The following is an 18,123-nucleotide window of genomic DNA, read 5'->3' on the forward strand; positions in this document are numbered from 1 at the left end:
CGAGATAGGCTAGGTTGTGGTAGGGTGCCAACAGCCTTAAAATGAGGAAGATCCCCTGGAGGAGGGCGTGGCAACCTACTCCAGTATTCTTGCCTGGAGAATCCTATGGACAGTGGAGCCTGGCGGGCTACAGTCCATGGGGTCGCAAAGAGTCGGATATGACTGAGCGACTGACACACTTTCACACTCTTTCTACATGTCCTTGGGAGGGAGCAGAAGTTGGGGGATGGTGAGGAATGTGAGGGTGGTTTTTCACTGGAGCCCCTTGAAGACCCAGGCTAAAAGAGGCCCTACCATCTGATACCATCACCTCAAAGTAGGGGTAACCTTGCTGCCACCCGACAAGTGATTCTGCTGGGCAGGGACACTTCTGTCCACATTCCATGAATACAGCTGGTTTAGTCGGGGCAGGACAGTATGGTCCTCCATGTATTCAAAAGTGGAGGAAAATGGATTATTCGTGAACATTAGTTGTGGTTTCCACTGGACTCCTTTGTTTTAGATAGTAATAAGGGAATAGCTAAAATTACCCAAGGAGCAGTCATAACAAAGATACAGGCTGCAATTCTTATTCTTGTAGGAAAGTTTACTTTCCTGCTTAACAACCGAAAGAGTTTAGCAACCCTGTGCATTTAAACCTTGAAAACAACAGAGCTAAATCTAAGTTTCACCTTGTTCAATTTTTGGAGAATAGTTCTGTTAATTTTATGTTAAGATTATTATTCTAGATGAACTTCTTTTATCTTTCTTCAGTCCCTAATTCAATGACACATGTTTTAGAAACTTTTATTTTTCACTTGTCTTTACCAGTTCAGGAAGATCTCTGAAGCACTTTTGAATTTTTTAAAAAAGAGATTATGAACCAAGTACAGTGGAAGTATATTTTTCTTATTCTTTTGGAGAATAAGCTACTCCCATAAATGCATGGGCTTGGCCTTTTGATGGTGGGTCATTTACATTTGATCCCCGTTGCTGTCTTCTGGATTTGGTGATTGCAGAATTGTCAGAAAATCATTATAACATTAAAATTATAGCATAGTTTTCTGATATACAACGTAGAATTCTGATACTCTAAAATATCAGAAGTGAGAGCTTGGAGGAACTTTGATGATCTCTAAAGAATTGATGCTTTTGAACTGTGGTGTTGGAGAAGACTCTTGAGAGTCCCTTGGACTACAAGGAGATCCAACCAGTCCATCCTAAAGGAGCTCAGTCCTGGGTGTTCATTGAAAGGACTGATGCTGAAGCTTAAACTCCAATACTTTGGCCACCTCATGCGAAGAGTTGACTCATTGGAAAAGACCCTGATGCTGGGAGGGATTGGGGGCAGGAGGAGAAGGGGACGACAGAGGATGAGATGGCTGGATGGCATCACCGACTCGATGGACATGAGTTTGAGTGAACTCCGGGAGTTGGTGATGGACAGGGAGGCCTGGTGTGCTGCAATTGATGGAGTCACAAAGAGTCGGACACAACTGAGCGACTGAAATGAACTGAACTGAAAGGTCTCTAAAGACAGTTGGCTGATTTAAACAGACAACATTATTTCCTGGGGTAGCTTGACTGTCGGGTGCTTGATATTTGATTCTGTAGGATGGTTGTACTTTTCTCAGGTTTATTTTTCTTTGCAACCCATTTTCACCACTTTGAGGTAAAACACTTAACTACCTAATAATTTAAGGCTTTGCCATGTGTGAAAGTGAACTCATTAGTTGCTCAGTCGTGTCTAACTCTTTGCACACTATGGACTATAGCCTGCTAGGCTCCTCTGTCCATGGGATTCTCCAGGCAAGAATACTGGAGTGGATTGCCAGTTCCTTCTCCAAGAGATCTTCCTGACCTAGAGATTGAACTCACGTCTTCTGCATTGGCAGGCATATTCCTTACCTCTGAGCCACCAGGGAAGCCCAGTGATAGTACTTAGCTAGTATTTATTCAGTGGTCACTTATGGACCTGGCGTTTTACACTCTTTGAACTTAAAGTATAACCTACAAAGTTAAGGGAGAAGTTAAGGGTGTACTTTCATGAATTTTATATACTACTCCTGGTAAAGGTATAGACTGTCCCTAAACCCTTAGCACAGAAATCATTAAACTATTTTTGTAAAGTTCTTGATAGTAATTATTTTAGGCTTTGTGAGCCATTTACTCTCTATTGCAACAACTCATCTCCACCATTATAGAATGAAATCAGGCATATAATATGTAAATAGATGAGGGTGATATTCCATTCCTATTGATATATGGCAAAACCAATACAATATTGTAAAGTTAAAAAATAAAATAAAAAAAAAAAAAGATCTTTATTGAAACTCATCAGGGAATTTGGGCTTTTTGAGCATGAGTTGCCTGTTGTCCTTGCTTGGCCCTTAAAATAAACCCTTCTCTGCTCCAAAAAAAAAAAAAAAAAAAAAACCCACAACTTTATTTAGCTAAGTTCTGCCAAACTCAGCCCTAAATATACTCCCAGGCAGGCATTTTACATTTAACTTCCCAGTGACCATATATGAGGTAGGTATTTTTTATAGCTTTATTGTGATATAGTTGACATAGAGTAAACTGTACAATTTTATAAGTTTTACGCTTGGGAAATACCACCATTGTCAAGATTGCAAGCATTTGTTATCATTTGAAATCTAATTTCTCTAATCCATTCCCCGCCCTTGTCCAACATAATCAACTGATCTGCTTTCTCTTACTGTATTAGTGTAGTTTCTAATTTTTTTGGTATTTGATATAAGTAGACTCACAGTATCACCTCCTCCTCCTCTGGCCTGGTTATTTTGACTCAGCATAATTATTTTGAGATCCATCCATGTTGTTACATTTATTCATAATTTGTTCCTTTCCTTTTTATTGTTGAGTTGTGGTCCATTGTATGAATATACCATAGCTTATTCATTACTATATGAATAGACATTTGGGTTGCTTCCAGTTTGGGGCTGTTAAAAATGAAGCTCCTCTGAGCAGTCGTGGGCATGCCTTCGTATAGATGTGTGCCTTCATTTTGTTAGCAAATGCCTAGGAGTGGGATGGCTTGGTTGTATGCTAGATATATGTTTACATTTTTGAGAAAGTATCAAATTGTTTTCCAACATGGTTACACTATTTTTAAGGATTATTCTTACCAGCTGTGTATGAGAGTTCCAGTTGCTCCACAACTTCACCAGCACTTGGTATAGTCAGACTTTTTCATTATAGCCTTTCTTGTGGGTATAAAGGATCAGCTCAGTTGTGGTTTAAACCCAGTGATTAATAATTTTGAGCATCATTTCTTTTGCTTATTTATCATCATATAAATTCTTGGGTTAAGTGTTTTAATATTTTGCTTATTCTATCAAATTGTTTTTTGTTCTCTTATTTTGGAGTTCTGAGAATTCTGTATATTCTAAGTATGTTTTTTAAATCAGATATAATATATATGTACTTTTTTCTCCCAGTTTGTGCCTTTACTTTTCATTTGCTTAACAATGTTGTTGTTTGGCCTTCTGAGTCCTGACTGACTCTTTGCAACCCCATGGACTGCAGTACATCAGGCTTCCCTGTCCTTCACTATCTCCCAGACTTTGCTCAAACTCATGTCCATTGAGTTGGTGTTGCTGTCCAACCATCTCATCCTCTGTTGCCCTCTTCTCCTACTGTCCTCAATTTTTCCCAGCATCAGGGTCTTTTCCAATGAATGGGCTCTTCGGATCAGGTGGCAAAGTACTAGAGTTTCAGCTTCAGCATCAGTCCTTCCAGTGAATATTCAGAGTTGATTTCCTTTAGGATTGACAGGTTTGATCTCCTTGCAGTTCAAGGAAGTCTCAAGTGTCTTCTCTAGTACCACAGTTCGAAAGCATCAATTCTTCGACACTCAGCTTTCTTTATGGTCCAAATCTCACATCTGTACATGACTACTGGTAAGACAAACAAAGGTCTGTCTAGTCAAAGCTATGGTTTTTCCAGTAGTCATGTATGGATGTGAGAATTGGACTACAAAGAAAGCTGAGCACCAAAGAATTGATGCTTTTGAACTGTGGTGTTGGAGAAGACTCATGAGTCTTCTTGGATTGCAAGGAGATCCAACAAGTCCGTCCGTCATAAAGGAAATCAGTCCTGAATATTCATTGGAAGGACTGATGCTGAAGCTGAAACTCCAATACTTTGGCCACCTGACGTGAGGAACTGACTCATTGGACAAGACCCTGATTCTGGGAAAGGTTGAAGGCAGGAGGAGAAGGGGACACCAGAGGATGAGATGGTTGGATGGCATCATCAACTTGATGGACATGAGTTTTAGTTAGCTCTGGGAGTTGGTGATGAACAGGAAAGCCTGGTGTGCTGAGGTCCATGGGGTCGCAAAGAGTCAGACATGACTGAGCAACTGAACTGAACTGGTAAAACCATAACTTTGACTATATGGACCATTGTTGGCAAAATTAATACACTGTCTAGGTTTTTCATAGATTTCTTCCAAGGAGGAAGTGCCTTTTAATTTCATGGCTGCAGTCACTGTCTTCAGTGATTTTGGAGCCCAGGAATATAAAGTCTGTCACTATTTCCACTTTTTCCCCCATCTATTTGCCATGAAGTGATGGGACTGGATCCTATGATCTTAATTTTTTAATATTGAATTTTAAGCCAGCTTTTTCACTTTCCTCTTTCACTTTCATCAAGAGGCTCTTTAGCCCTCTTCTCTTTCTGCCATTAGAGTGGTATCATCTGCGAATCTGAGGTTATTGATATTTCTCCCAGCAATCTTGATTCTAGCTTGTGATTCATCCAGCCTAGCGTTTCACATGATGCACTCTGCATATAAGTTAAAAAAGCAGTGTAACAGTATACAGCCTTGACATACTCCTTTCCCAATGTGGAACCTCTCCATTGTTCCATGTCCAATTCTAACTATTGCTTCTTGTCCGGCATACAGGTTTCTCAAGAGGCAGATAAGGTAGTCTGGTATTCCCATTGCTTTAAGACTTTTCCACAATTTGTGTGATCCACACAGTTAAAGGCTTTAGCGTAGTCAATGAAGCAGATGTTTTTCTGCTTGCTTTTTCTGTGATACAACGGATGTTGGCAATTTGATCTCTGGTTCCTCTGCTTTTTCTAAATCCAACTTGTACACTTAGAATTTCTTGGTTCACATACTGCTGAAGCCCAACTTGAAGGATTTTTAGCATTACCTTGCTAGCATGTGAAATGTGCCCATTTGTACGATAATTGAAACATTCATTGGCATGGCTTTTCTTTGGAATTGGAATGAAAACTGACCTTTTCCAGTCCTGTGGCCACTGCTGAGTTTTCCAAATTTGCTGACATATTGACTGCAGCACTTTGATAGCATCATCTTTTAGGATTTGGAATAGCTCAGCTGGAGTTCCATCCTGTCCACCAGCTTTCCTTGTATCTGGGCTTCCCTGGTGTCTCAGTTGGTAAGGAATCTGCCTGCAATGAAGGAGACCCAGATTTGATCTCTGGGTCTGGAAGATCCCTGGGAGAAGGGAATGGCCACCCACTCCAGTATTCTTGCCTGGAGAGTTCCATGGACAGAGGAGCCTGGCAGGCTACAGTCATGGGATCGCAAACAGTCGGACACAACTGAGTGACGAACATTATTCTGTTAGGTCGTTGCTGTTTCTGTCCTTTACGTTGCCCATCTTATCTTTGCATGAAATGCTTAACAGTGTAATTGGCACCGTTTAGACTTGTCATATATGGTGGTGTTAGAAAGCACACTGTCTGCTGTGAGAATGTCAAGGAGGATTGAATCCTGGCCCTGGAACTGGAATGGGTATTTTTTTTTAATTTTATTTTATTTTTAAACTTTACAATATTAGTTTTGCCAAATATCGAAATGAATCCACCACAGGTATACCTGTGTTCCCCATCCTGAACCCTCCTCTCTCCTCCCTCCATACCCTCCCTCTGAGTTGTCCCAGTGCACCAGCCCCAAGCATCCAGTATCGGCATCGAACCTGGACTGGCAACTCGTTTCGTACATGATATTATACATGTTTCAATGCCATTCTCCCAAATCTCCCCACCCTCTCCCTCTCCCACAGAGTCCATAAGACTGATCTATACATCGGTGTCTCTTTTGCTGTCTCGTACACAGGGTTATTGTTACCATCTTTCTAAATTCCATATATATGCGTTAGTATACTGTATTGGTGTTTTTCTTTCTGGCTTACTTCACTCTGTATAATAGGTTCCAGTTTCATCCATCTCATTAGAACTGATTCAAATGTATTCTTTTTAATGGCTGAGTAATACTCCATTGTATATATGTACCACAGCTTTCTTATCCATTCATCTGCTGATGGGCATCTAGGTTGCTTCCATGTCTTGGCTATTATAAACAGTGCTGCAATGAACATTGGGGTACACGTGTCTCTTTCCCTTCTGGTTTCCTCAGTGTGTATGCCCAGCAGTGGGATTGCTGGATCATAAGGCAGTTCTATTTCCAGTTTTTTTAAGGAATCTCCACACTGTTCTCCATAGTGGCTGTACTAGTTTGCATTCCCACCAACAGTGTAAGAGAGTTCCCTTTTCTCCATACCCTCTCCAGCATTTATTGCTTGTAGACTTTTGGATCGCAGCCATTCTGACTGGTGTGAAATGGTACCTCATAGTGGTTTTGATTTGCATTTCTCTGATAATGAGTGATGTTGAGCATCTTTTCATGTGTTTGTTAGCCATCTGTATGTCTTCTTTGGAGAAATGTCTATTTAGTTCTTTGGCCCATTTTTTGATTGAGTCATTTATTTTTCTGGAGTTGAGCTGTAGGAGTTGCTTGTATATTTTTGAGATTAGTTGTTTGTCAGTTGCTTCATTTGCTATTATTTTCTCCCATTCTGAAGGCTGCCTTTTCACCTTGCTAATAGTTTCCTTTGTTGTGCAGAAGCTTTTAAGTTTAATTAGTTCCCATTTGTTTATTTTTGCTTTTATTTCCAATATTCTGGGAGGTGGGTCACAGAGGATCCTGCTGTGATGTATGTCAGAGAGTGTTTTGCCTATGTTCTCCTCTAGGAGTTTTATAGTTTCTGGTCTTACGTTGAGATCTTTAATCCATTTAGAGTTTATTTTTGTGTATGGTGTTAGAAAGTGTTCTAGTTTCATTCTTTTACAAGTGGTTGACCAGTTTTCCCAGCACCACTTGTTAAAGAGATTGTCTTTAATCCATTGTATATTCTTGCCTCCTTTGTCAAAGATAAGGTGTCCATAGGTGCGTGGATTTATCTCCGGGCTTTCTATTTTGTTCCATTGATCAATATTTCTGTCTTTGTGCCAGTACCATACTGTCTTGATAACTGTGGCTTTGTAATAGAGCCTGAAGTCAGGTAGGTTGATTCCTCCAGTTCCATTCTTCTTTCTCAAGATCGCTTTGGCTATTCGAGGTTTTTTGTATTTCCATACAAATTGTGAAATTATTTGTTCTAGCTCTGTGAAGAATACTGTCAGTAGCTTGATAGGGATTGCATTGAATCTATACATTGCTTTGGGTAGTATACTCATTTTCACTATATTGATTTCTTCCAATCCATGAACATGGTATATTTCTCCATCTATTAGTGTCCTCTTTGATTTCTTTCACCAGTGTTTTATTGTTTTCTATATATAGGTCTTTAGTTTCTTTAGGTAGATATATTCCTAAGTATTTTATTCTTTCCGTTGCAATGGTGAATGGAATTGTTTCCTTAATTTCTCTTTCAGTTTTCTCATTATTAGTGTATAGGAATGCAAGGGATTTCTGTGTGTTGATTTTATATCCTGCAACTTTACTATAACCATTGATTAGTTCTAGTAATTTTCTGGTGGAGTCTTTAGGGTTTTCTATGTAGAGGATCATGTGATCTGCAAATAGTGAGAGTTTTACTTCTTCTTTTCCAATTTGGATTCCTTTTATTTGTTTTTCTGCTCTGATTGCTGTGGCCAGAACTTCCAAAACTATGTTGAATAGTAATGGTGAAAGTGGGCACCCTTGTCTTGTTCCTGACTTTAGAGGAAATGCTTTCAATTTTTCACCATTGAGGATAATGTTTGCTATGGGTTTGTCATATATAGCTTTTATTATGTTGAGGTATGTTCCTTCTATTCCTGCTTTCTGGAGAGTTCTTATCATAAATGGATGTTGAATTTTGTCAAAGGCTTGGGTATTTTAAGTCACAAGATCCTCCTCAAAAATGCCTTGTCTCATACATTTCTTTTTTTCTTATGGTTTAACCAGAAATTTTATATGAATACAAACTTGTATGTTCACTAACACAGCTGGCAAAAAGAAATATTTGGGGAGAGAATTTACAGATGATTCTAGAAACAAAAGTCACTAGAGTGCAATAGTTCTTCATAATTTCTGGATTTCTATATACGTTTGTTAGTTTGGCACCTTACCCTCTTCTAAATTAAAGCGTAGCCCAAAGGAATGTTTTTATAATTATGTAATTATGTTATCTGGACTAAGTTAGCAGTACTCATTTCTCTTATTGCTGTAGTTGTTTCATATAATTAAAATTGAGAAAAATAAAAATCATTGGTATTGTGTGCTCTCTGTTTGGAATTAGGTGCACCTTAATGCATCTGTGCAGTGTTTACAAAATGGTGATACTGACCTTGAATGGTTGGTCTGTTCTCTGCCAGCATGCCTTGTGTGATAATTAAATGCACATTAATAGAAAAGGATACAACATGAGCTTTTTATAAATGTCAGCATTGTGAGCAAATAAACTAAATAGTTGGCTGGTCAGATTTACATCACTAATAATATATGAACATGATAATGACATTTCTCATGTGACTGTTCATTATAACAAAATTTGGAACTCTGAACTGTCACAGTACACCTCAGATAAGCCCCTCTGGGGAGCAGTCATAAACTAGATGAACTCTGTTTATCCATTTAAGTTTGACTGTTGTGTTCTTCTTCAATTATTCCATTAATAATATCTAAAAATGTGTGATGGCATAGAATTTGGAGGAGAAAAATGATTAATTTAGGGGACAGTCTTGCTTTCTTTACTACCAGTAAAATTAGATAAAAGCTTGTTTTTCATTGTATGTTTTAATAGGAAAATGTTCCATCGTAGCACATGTTTTTATCATTAGACAAAGAGTTATAAATCTTAGATTTGTAGTGATCGCAGTCATTTTCCCTTAGCACTATAGTCAGTACTTTGCCCCACTAAAGGTAAGAGCTTTAGAAGTCAGGGCAGCTGCAGGATAGGTCAGAATGACGGGCATGTTTCCACACACTTGGGAGTCAGGAGATCCAGCCTTAGTCCCATCTTCTTTAGTTGGAGCTGTTGGAGTCCTGGCCAGGCAGCTTTTGCACGTTTTTCTGTCTGTCAGATGAAGAAAAAATTCTTCCTAAGTCAATACCAGATAGTAAGTGAATGCTTTGCTAAGACCTATATGGTATGTTTAATGGTAGATTTTTTTTCCAAAAAAAAAAAAGTGTTTAACATATTAAGCTATTTTAAAAGTACAATGATATCCTAAGAGCTCTATAGTTGATCCTTCTTTTAATAGCACAGTTGTACCATGTTTTACTAAAGTAGTGGTTTTGCACATTTACCTTCTTAGAGGAGAGCAGTCTTGCATTTCGAGTCAAAAGTGAGAAAGTAGCATTTATATATATATACACACACACATACACACATATACACACACATACATACATATACACTATCAGGTGTTAAAAAGATTGCTTGTGGGAACTTGCTGTCTAACATAGGGAGCCCAGCCTGGCACTCTGACTTCCTAGAGAAGTGGGATGGGAGAAGGGAGGGAGGCTCAAGAGGGAAGGAGTATATGTATTCACATTGTTGTACTGCAGATACCAGCACAGAGTTGTGAAGTAATTATCCTCCTTTAAAAAAATTTAAAAAGGAAAAGGAAAGTGGGTTTTGCTGGAGATGTGAAAAAAGAGGAGTTAAGAACATGAGCTCCTTTATCTCAGGTCCAGGCCTAATCTTTTTGACTAGCGTTTTACCCACCACACTTATCTTCTTCCTGCAAGTCTGTTTTCTTCTATTCTTGTCTCTTCCCTCCACACCCAACTTTCTTTTTTTTGCTTTGGTACCTCTCTTAGACCAGGGCGAGTGAGAGGGCCCATGATGGATTCTGTAGCTATAGGAGTGGCATCTTGATATTTGTGGAGAATGTAGTGTACATGCACAGAGGACATAAAACAAGTAACTGTCCTGAGAGCAGGTGAGCAACCACTTCTGCCCTGTGGGTTGTGGTTCTGTGTGTGTCCTTAATCCCACCCATCTCTGTTGCTCTGGAATGACAGATGTGTTTACAACATTATTCTTAGGGTTAAAAAGGGTTATATCTAAATACAGCCTCTGACTGAATTTTAAGTTTTTGATGTCTCACTATATTTATTTCTAGGACAGGAGCGTTTTGGCAACATGACCCGAGTATATTACAAAGAAGCTGTTGGTGCCTTCATTGTCTTTGATATTTCGAGAGGTTCCACGTTTGATGCTGTTTTAAAATGGAAAAGTGATCTGGATAGTAAAGTACATCTTCCAAACGGCAGCCCTATTCCTGCTGTCCTTTTAGCTAACAAATGTGACCAGAAAAAGGACAGTGGCCAGACTCCTTCCCAGATGGACCAGTTCTGCAAAGAACATGGCTTCACAGGATGGTTTGAAACCTCTGCGAAGGTGAGCTCTGCTGCGTGTTTGTATCTGCTCTGCAGTTAACTCATACATCTTACCTGTAACTGTAAAGGATTTAGACAGATTTACCCGAGTGTTTTTCAGCAGCCTAGTGAAAGGTGAAACATAGATATGTTACAGCTTATTTCAGTCAGCTACAGGAAGGTTTTCAGAATTGGCTAGTAGGGAGGTGAATAGAAGGGCAGATTTTACATTAAAATAAAAAATATTATTAGAGCAAAGAACAAATGACATTTTCTGTGAGTTTGAGTCCTTAAGGTATTTTTCATGCACCCTGGAGTTTATGGGGTATGAAGTATATTGTCAAGCACAACTAATTTTGATTTTTACAGAAGATTTAACAAAACATAGGGACATAGACATCCTTAGTGAAGATGTAAGTCGTGGGCAGGACTAACAAAGACATTGAAAAGGTCAAAGGGAAGATGTATTTAGATGATGTTGGAGGAATTGTAGATCAATTGTGTATGAAAAATTTGAGCAAAAGGAAAGCATCAACAATTGTGACATATTTTGTCATGAACAGTAGAGTAAGATGTTGTTCTTTCAACCATGATGGAAAACTGGATAAAATATTTTTTGAAGAAAAATACAGATTGGCTGATGAAAATCTTAATAGTCTACATATACTGGAAACCAAAGGTGAAAATCCCAAGCATAAAATTTTGTGTTGGAGTGTATTTATATGCATTGCAAGTTTCACTTTAGAGGTCCAGTAACAATCAGACATGGAAGAATGATGAAATGTTGGTGAAATTATGTGATGGTGACAAACTCGAAACCAAACTGATATAATTTTAACACAGTTTCAGCTTTTAGTACACTTCAGTGAATTTCTTATGTATAGAGAGGATTTAGATGGATTTACCAGAGTGGTTTATATATATATATATATAAACACATAAAAAATATGTATGTGTGAAGAATATGGATTAAAGATCTAAACGTAAGACCAGAAACTATAAAACTCCTAGAGGAGAACATAGGCAAAACACTCTCCGACATACATCACAGCAGGATCCTCTATGACCCACCTCCCAGAATATTGGAAATAAAAGCAAAAATAAACAAATGGGACCTAATTAACCTTAAAAGCTTCTGCACAACAAAGGAAACTATTAGCAAGGTGAAAAGACAGCCTTCAGAATGGGAGAAAATAATAGCAAATGAAGCAAGCGACAAACAACTAATCTCAAAAATATACAAGCAACTCCTACAGCTCAACTCCAGAAAAATAAATGACCCAATCAAAAAATGGGCCAAAGAACCAAATAGACATTTCTCCAAAGAAGACATACAGATGGCTAACAAACACATGAAAAGATGCTCAACATCACTCATTATCAGAGAAATGCAAATCAAAACCACTATGAGGTACCATTTCACACCAGTCAGAATGGCTGCGATCCAAAAGTCTACAAGCAATAAATGCTGGAGAGGGTGTGGAGAAAAGGGAACCCTCTTACACTGTTGGTGGGAATGCAAACTAGTACAGCCACTATGGAGAACAGTGTGGAGATTCTTTAAAAAACTGGAAATAGAACTGCCTTATGATCCAGCAACCCCACTGCTGGGCATACACACTGAGGAAACCAGAAGGGAAAGAGACACGTGTACCCCAATGTTCATCGCAGCACTGTTTATAATAGCCAAGACATGGAAGCAACCTAGATGCCCATCAGCAGATGAATGGATAAGAAAGCTTTGGTACATATACACAATGGAGTATTACTCAGCCATTAAAAAGAATACATTTGAATCAGTTCTAATGAGGTGGATGAAACTGGTGCCTATTATACAGAGTGAAGTAAGCCAGAAGGAAAAACATAAATACAGTATACTAACGCATATATATGGAATTTAGAAAGATGGTAACAATAACCCAGTGTACGAGACAGCAAAAGAGACACTGATGTATAGAACAGTCTTATGGACTCTGTGGGAGAGGGAGAGGGTGGGAAGATTTGGGAGAATGGCAATGAAACATGTAAAATATCATGTAGGAAACGAGTTGCCAGTCCAGGTTCGATGCACGATGCTGGATGCTTGGGGCTGGTGCACTGGGACGGCCCAGAGGGATGGTATGGGGAGGGAGGAGGGAGGAGGGTTCGGGATGGGGAACACATGTATACCTGTGGCAGATTCATTTTGATATTTGGCAAAACTAATACAATTATGTAAAGTTTAAAAATAAAATAAAATTAGAAAAAAAAAACTAAATAAAAAATATGTATGTGTGTGTATGTATATATATGTATGTATATATGTATACATATACATACACACACATACATATTTTTATGTGTGTATACATATACATACACACACATACATATTTTTTTTTCCTCCAAATCACCTACTTAACAGGTTACTTTAGCTTTACTAGAAACCCACCCTAAAAGTGGAAGATTATTTGCTGCCACTGAAGATGAGAATAATGAAAGCAAACCTATGGGAGACTACACAAAATGTGCTCTGAAAATATTGTGATGGAGGGGTCATTGGGAAGAACAGTGTCTGCTAGGGGCAGAAGTGTTTACTTCTAGGCTAAAGGCTATTTATTATATAATAAATCTACTCTATTATAAATTAAAATTTAGTTTCATATTTAAAAAGTAGTGGTGGAACAGAGATGAAGCCCAGAGGTGTACTGCATGAGCACTCAGCCAAACAGGAAGGAAGAGATTGCAGAAGGGACGGCTTTTCATAGAGGTACTTGTTCTGGGAGCCATGCCCTCTTGTCTTCTCTCTGCATCTGTCAAGGGATTTGTTTTACTTCCCAGCTTTGTTGGAAAAAAATTAGTGGTGTGTGTAAATGTTTACTAGAGCAAGAGATTTGACAGAGAAGATGAATGTATTACAGATAAAAATTCCTCTTCTGTTTTTTTTTTAAATTAATCATTCAGGTAATAAATCCAAATTTCTCCCCAGAATCTAGATGGAAGATTCATAAACAATAGTATCATGTGGCATGTAGCCTGAGACTGTGTAAGTCATCAGCTTCATTATATGTATAGACAGGGTAGCTTGTAGAGGTAAAAAGGAAAATATTCATATGTTCTGTGCCTTCCTACAAATATATTTCCTACAGATTTCCTTAGTGATGAGTATTTCAAGAGAAATATAATATAAAATTTTGGTTAAAATTTTTAGTCAAGGTTTAAAATACTGCCTACATGCCATTAACACCTCTGATTCTGAGCTGGCCAGCAGTTAGCTTCAAACTGATTTCTGCTAGACTTGCAGGGATCACAGCCTGTTCCTTTGGGAACACAGCCAAAAGGCAAGTTTAAATTCATGAGCTTCATCTCTTCACCTTTATGGCAAATAATGGATTTCCAATATGAAAATGTGTGACTAATTACACTATAGCATGGGACTTTCTGTTCTTAATGAGTTACAATTAGATGCAGTTAGAGAATGTTTTAATTATTTGGTATAACGGGGATGGTGGAGACTGAGGGACATTAGGGCATTTAAAGATCAATACTTTAATTAAAGTTTATGCTTACCTTAGGAGTAGAGGTTAAAAAAAATAAAGCTTGTGTTGGTGCTAGAAAAGATACCTGAATAAATAGCAGAGGTCTTTACTCCTCGGACAGAGTTCTCACTGTCTGAGAAAGTTCCAACAAATAAGGGAGAAGCCTAGAATGAACCTTGCGGTATTAGCTTGGAATTGGAAAGGTCCATATGAACTTAACGTTTAACATATATACACATACATATATGTATAAATCCTGTGTTTATGTGTATATTTGTGTGTGTGCATATACACACATGCACACATACACACATATATGTATAAACAGATAAACATAGAGGCAGATACTAATGTATGTATTGTTGTTCGATCACTTAGTTCATGTCTGATTCTTTGAGACCATATGGATGCAGCACGCCAGGCTTCCCTGTCCTTCACTATCTCCTGGAGTTTGCTCAAACTCATGTCCATTGAGTCGATGATGCCATCCAACCATCTCATCCTCTGTCGTCCCCTTCTCTTCTTAGCCTCAGTCTTTCCCAGCATCAGGGTCTTTTTCAGTGAGTGGCTCTTCTCATCAGGTATCCAAAGTATTGGAGCCTCAGCTTCAGCATCAGTCCTTCCAATGAATATTCAGGGTTGATTTCCTTTAGGATGGACTGGTTGGATCTCCTTGCAGTCCAAGGGACTCTTAAGAGTCTTCTCCAGCACCACAGTTCAAAAACATCACATATTTCCTGGGTGTGTCTGCTGAAGAAGCCATAACGACACAGAACTCATGAGTTTACAAGTCCTCAGAATCTGGTTTTTAAATACAGTTATCTAGTAACTAGTGGAACAAGGAAAGTAAAGATGTGCCTGAGGTATTCTGTGATGCCAGAAGCTAAGGAAACAACACAACGATGGAAACATGTCAAAAAGACACAGGCGCCTGCTTGTAAGAGCTCCAAAATTTAAGACAATAGATTGAACAACAAAGTAAATATTTATTGTTATGGATCTAATCCATAGAATAAAGTAATAACCTGTGACATGAACAAACAAGTGACTAAGAGGGAGAGAAGAGAAAAAACTCTTCCTAACTGTAGAATTCCAAATCATAAATGAAGAAGAAATGATGGAGATAGAAAGTCACCATTAAATATAACAGTAATACTTGTTCCAGGGAGAAAATTAATTGATGTCAAAATGAGTAGGGAAAGGTATGGTGAAAAACAGGGTATTTACACACTTGTACTTACTAAGTGCAAAGTGAAAAATAGTCCCTTTTCAGTGGAGAAGCCTGGCAGACATGAACTGAAGCAAGTGTACCTCCTCAGATGCTGAAAAGAGCACATCGTGCTTAGTCGCTCAGTCGTGTCTGACTCTTTGCGATCCCTGGCTCCTTTGTGCATGGGGTTTTCCAGACAAGAATAATGGAGTGGGTTGCCATTTCCTCCTCCAGGGAATCTTCCTGGCCCAGGGATGGAACCTGTGTCTTGTATTGCCAGGGAGTTTCTTTACCATGGAGCCACGTGGGAAGTTCATAAGTATATATTTACGTATTTTCCACAATAGCTTTAGAAATGTCTATCAGTTCCTACTACCTCTACTTTATAAATAAGCACAGTTTTTGCTATGTGTTACTTAGTATATATGCAATGACAGCATATGAATCAGTCACACAAATATGATAGCTAGTGATTCCTTAGAGCCTCCTTAACATCTCACCCACAACATTGTTTCAGCTCAGTTTATACACATCAACTAAAAGTCACAATTTGCAGTCAGGGATGGGGAAGTGATATGCTGCATTTATCATATTTTAATGTGGTTTGAACCCTTTAACATTTTTTTCCACAGGGTATCTTGAATACTGGAAGTAGATGTTCAAGAACAGATTATTGAGTTTTGTTTTGATATCTGTAAAATGAAAAGTGAAAGTGAAATGGTTCAGTCGTGTCCGACTCTTTGCAACCCCATGGACTGTAGCCTACCAGGCTGCTCAGTCCATGTGATTTTCCAGGCAAGAGCACCAGAGTGGGTTGCCATTTCCTTCTCCAGGGGATCTTCCTGACCCAGGGATTGAACCTGGGTCTCCTGCATTGCAGGCAGATGCTTTACCCTCTGAGCCACCAGGGAAGCCCTTTTATATCTGTGCTTTCACTTATGTGGCTGGCAACCTAGAGCAGGATGAAGATTCATCTTCAGCCATGGAGACAGTTCATTGAACCTCAGCACCAAAGTTTAAAACATTGAAAAACAAGAACATCAGAAAGAGGGATCCTTTGTAGGAAGAAGAGGGTTCTCTAGACCTGTTAGACAATAGTATTGACTCTCAGCAAACAGTTTTAATATTGGAGCAGGAGATGGAGCTGTCCTTATCGTGCCCTCTCTAACACACTTTCCTAGTTCCTAGTAATAATACTCTTAGTGTTTTCCTCTAAGAATTAATCCTTGATTCTGCCCTGTAGGATAATGTCAACATCGATGAAGCAGCCCGGTTCCTGGTGGAGAACATTCTTGCCAACCACCAAAGCTTCCCTAATGAAGAAAACGATGGCAGGATTAAACTGGAAGAGGAGACTGTGAAAAAAGAGAGCAAGACCCAGTGTTGCTGACTTGGCATCTGCTTCTCTCCTGCGGGTGCAGTCTGACTGACTGGAAGCAAGGTCCTGAAACTGGATTGCAGATGGTGGATGCCCAGGGCTGCGCCTGAAAATGAATGATGCCACCCCGGGAGCCTGAGACTTTTTGAAAAGGACCCTGGCGGAGGAGTCCTGCCAATGGCTCCACCCCTTCACCCTGAGCACTTAGGCTTCTGCTGTTGTTGCCATCATATTCAGGATAATGTTGACGTCCTTTTCAACAACTTTTAAAATAACAGTTGCTCAGTATTTGTTAAGACTTACAAGTTGTGACTTTCAGTGTGAAAACTGGGTGGTAATAAACTTTCCCTGCAGCCTCGCTGTAGTTTCATGAGTCTATATTTTTGTCGCATCCTCATATTTGAGAGAGGCTTTTGGACTCTTAGGGCTTCCCCTCATGGCTCAGATGGTAAAGAATCTGCCTGTAATGCAGGAGACCCGGGTTTAACCCCTGGGTCAGGAAGATCCCTTGGAGAAAGGAATGGTTACCCGCTCCAATATTCTTGCCCGGAGAATCCCATGGACAAAGGAGCCTGGTGAGCTACAGTCCATGGGGTCGCAAAGAGTCAGACACGACTGAATGACTATCACTTTCACTATCACTTTAGATTCAGCCATGGAAAGCTGGAAGTTTCTGTTTAGCAATCTATTTTTCTAGCCAGAACTTTGGTACTTCATGTAAAATTGTTATCCTTAAAATATATAATTTAAGTAGCCCTGGCTAGTGTAAGCATGTGGTTATTCCTCTTAAATACCTTAAAATCCCCTCCTAAGGATTCAAGAAACACTCCCACCACCCTGGCTTTCTGGTATGGTTGCTACCAGTTGGAAACAACATAAATGAACATCTCTCCTTCATCAGTTCTCTCCTCTCTTCTTTCTGTGTGTTTGTTGATAACTAAGAACTCGATTGATATTATTGTTGCAGTTCTAAGTAGTCCTTTCAAATCTGTAATAATGCTTTAGGAGAGAATTTATTTCTAAGTAAGTGTATACAATTAAGATTTCTACAGCAGATATTGTGAAAGAAATTGGGTCACGTGGTTTTACACAAAGTTTTGAACATTTAAAGTATAGTACATGAGAAACTTAAAAGCAGGGTCACAATATTTGTATTGTCATTTAAAATGAAACTTTTGTTTTAAATTCATGTAGTTCTAGAAAGGTCATTTGGTGTATACTTTTTCTGCCTTAGAAAAGTCTGTGTCTGTTACTTTTGCCTTTATTTTTCTTTTGCCCTTTATTTTTAAGGGAGTTGATATCATATGAAAGGTTCAACTTATCTCTTTCAAAGGAAATTTAAAGGTTATCTGTGACATCCCAAAACCAGTGCACAATGAGGCCT

At 38.9% G+C, this 18,123-nt stretch overlaps 1 protein-coding gene across 1 annotated transcript in view; it reads left to right on the plus strand.

Annotated features, from left to right (window-relative positions):
* Window positions 1-17,637, plus strand: part of RAB32 (RAB32, member RAS oncogene family) — a 31,656-nt gene extending 14,019 nt beyond the window's left edge. The window contains exons 2-3 of the mRNA XM_019966944.2: window positions 10,378-10,655; window positions 16,605-17,637. Of these exons, the coding sequence (XP_019822503.2) occupies window positions 10,378-10,655; window positions 16,605-16,751 (425 nt within the window). The 3' untranslated portion in view covers window positions 16,752-17,637. The remainder of the gene's footprint in view (window positions 1-10,377; window positions 10,656-16,604) is intronic.
* Window positions 17,638-18,123: the final 486 nt, after the last annotated feature.

Source organism: Bos indicus, chromosome 9 (genome assembly GCF_029378745.1).
Source record: "Bos indicus isolate NIAB-ARS_2022 breed Sahiwal x Tharparkar chromosome 9, NIAB-ARS_B.indTharparkar_mat_pri_1.0, whole genome shotgun sequence".
Taxonomy (NCBI): domain Eukaryota; kingdom Metazoa; phylum Chordata; class Mammalia; order Artiodactyla; family Bovidae; genus Bos; species Bos indicus.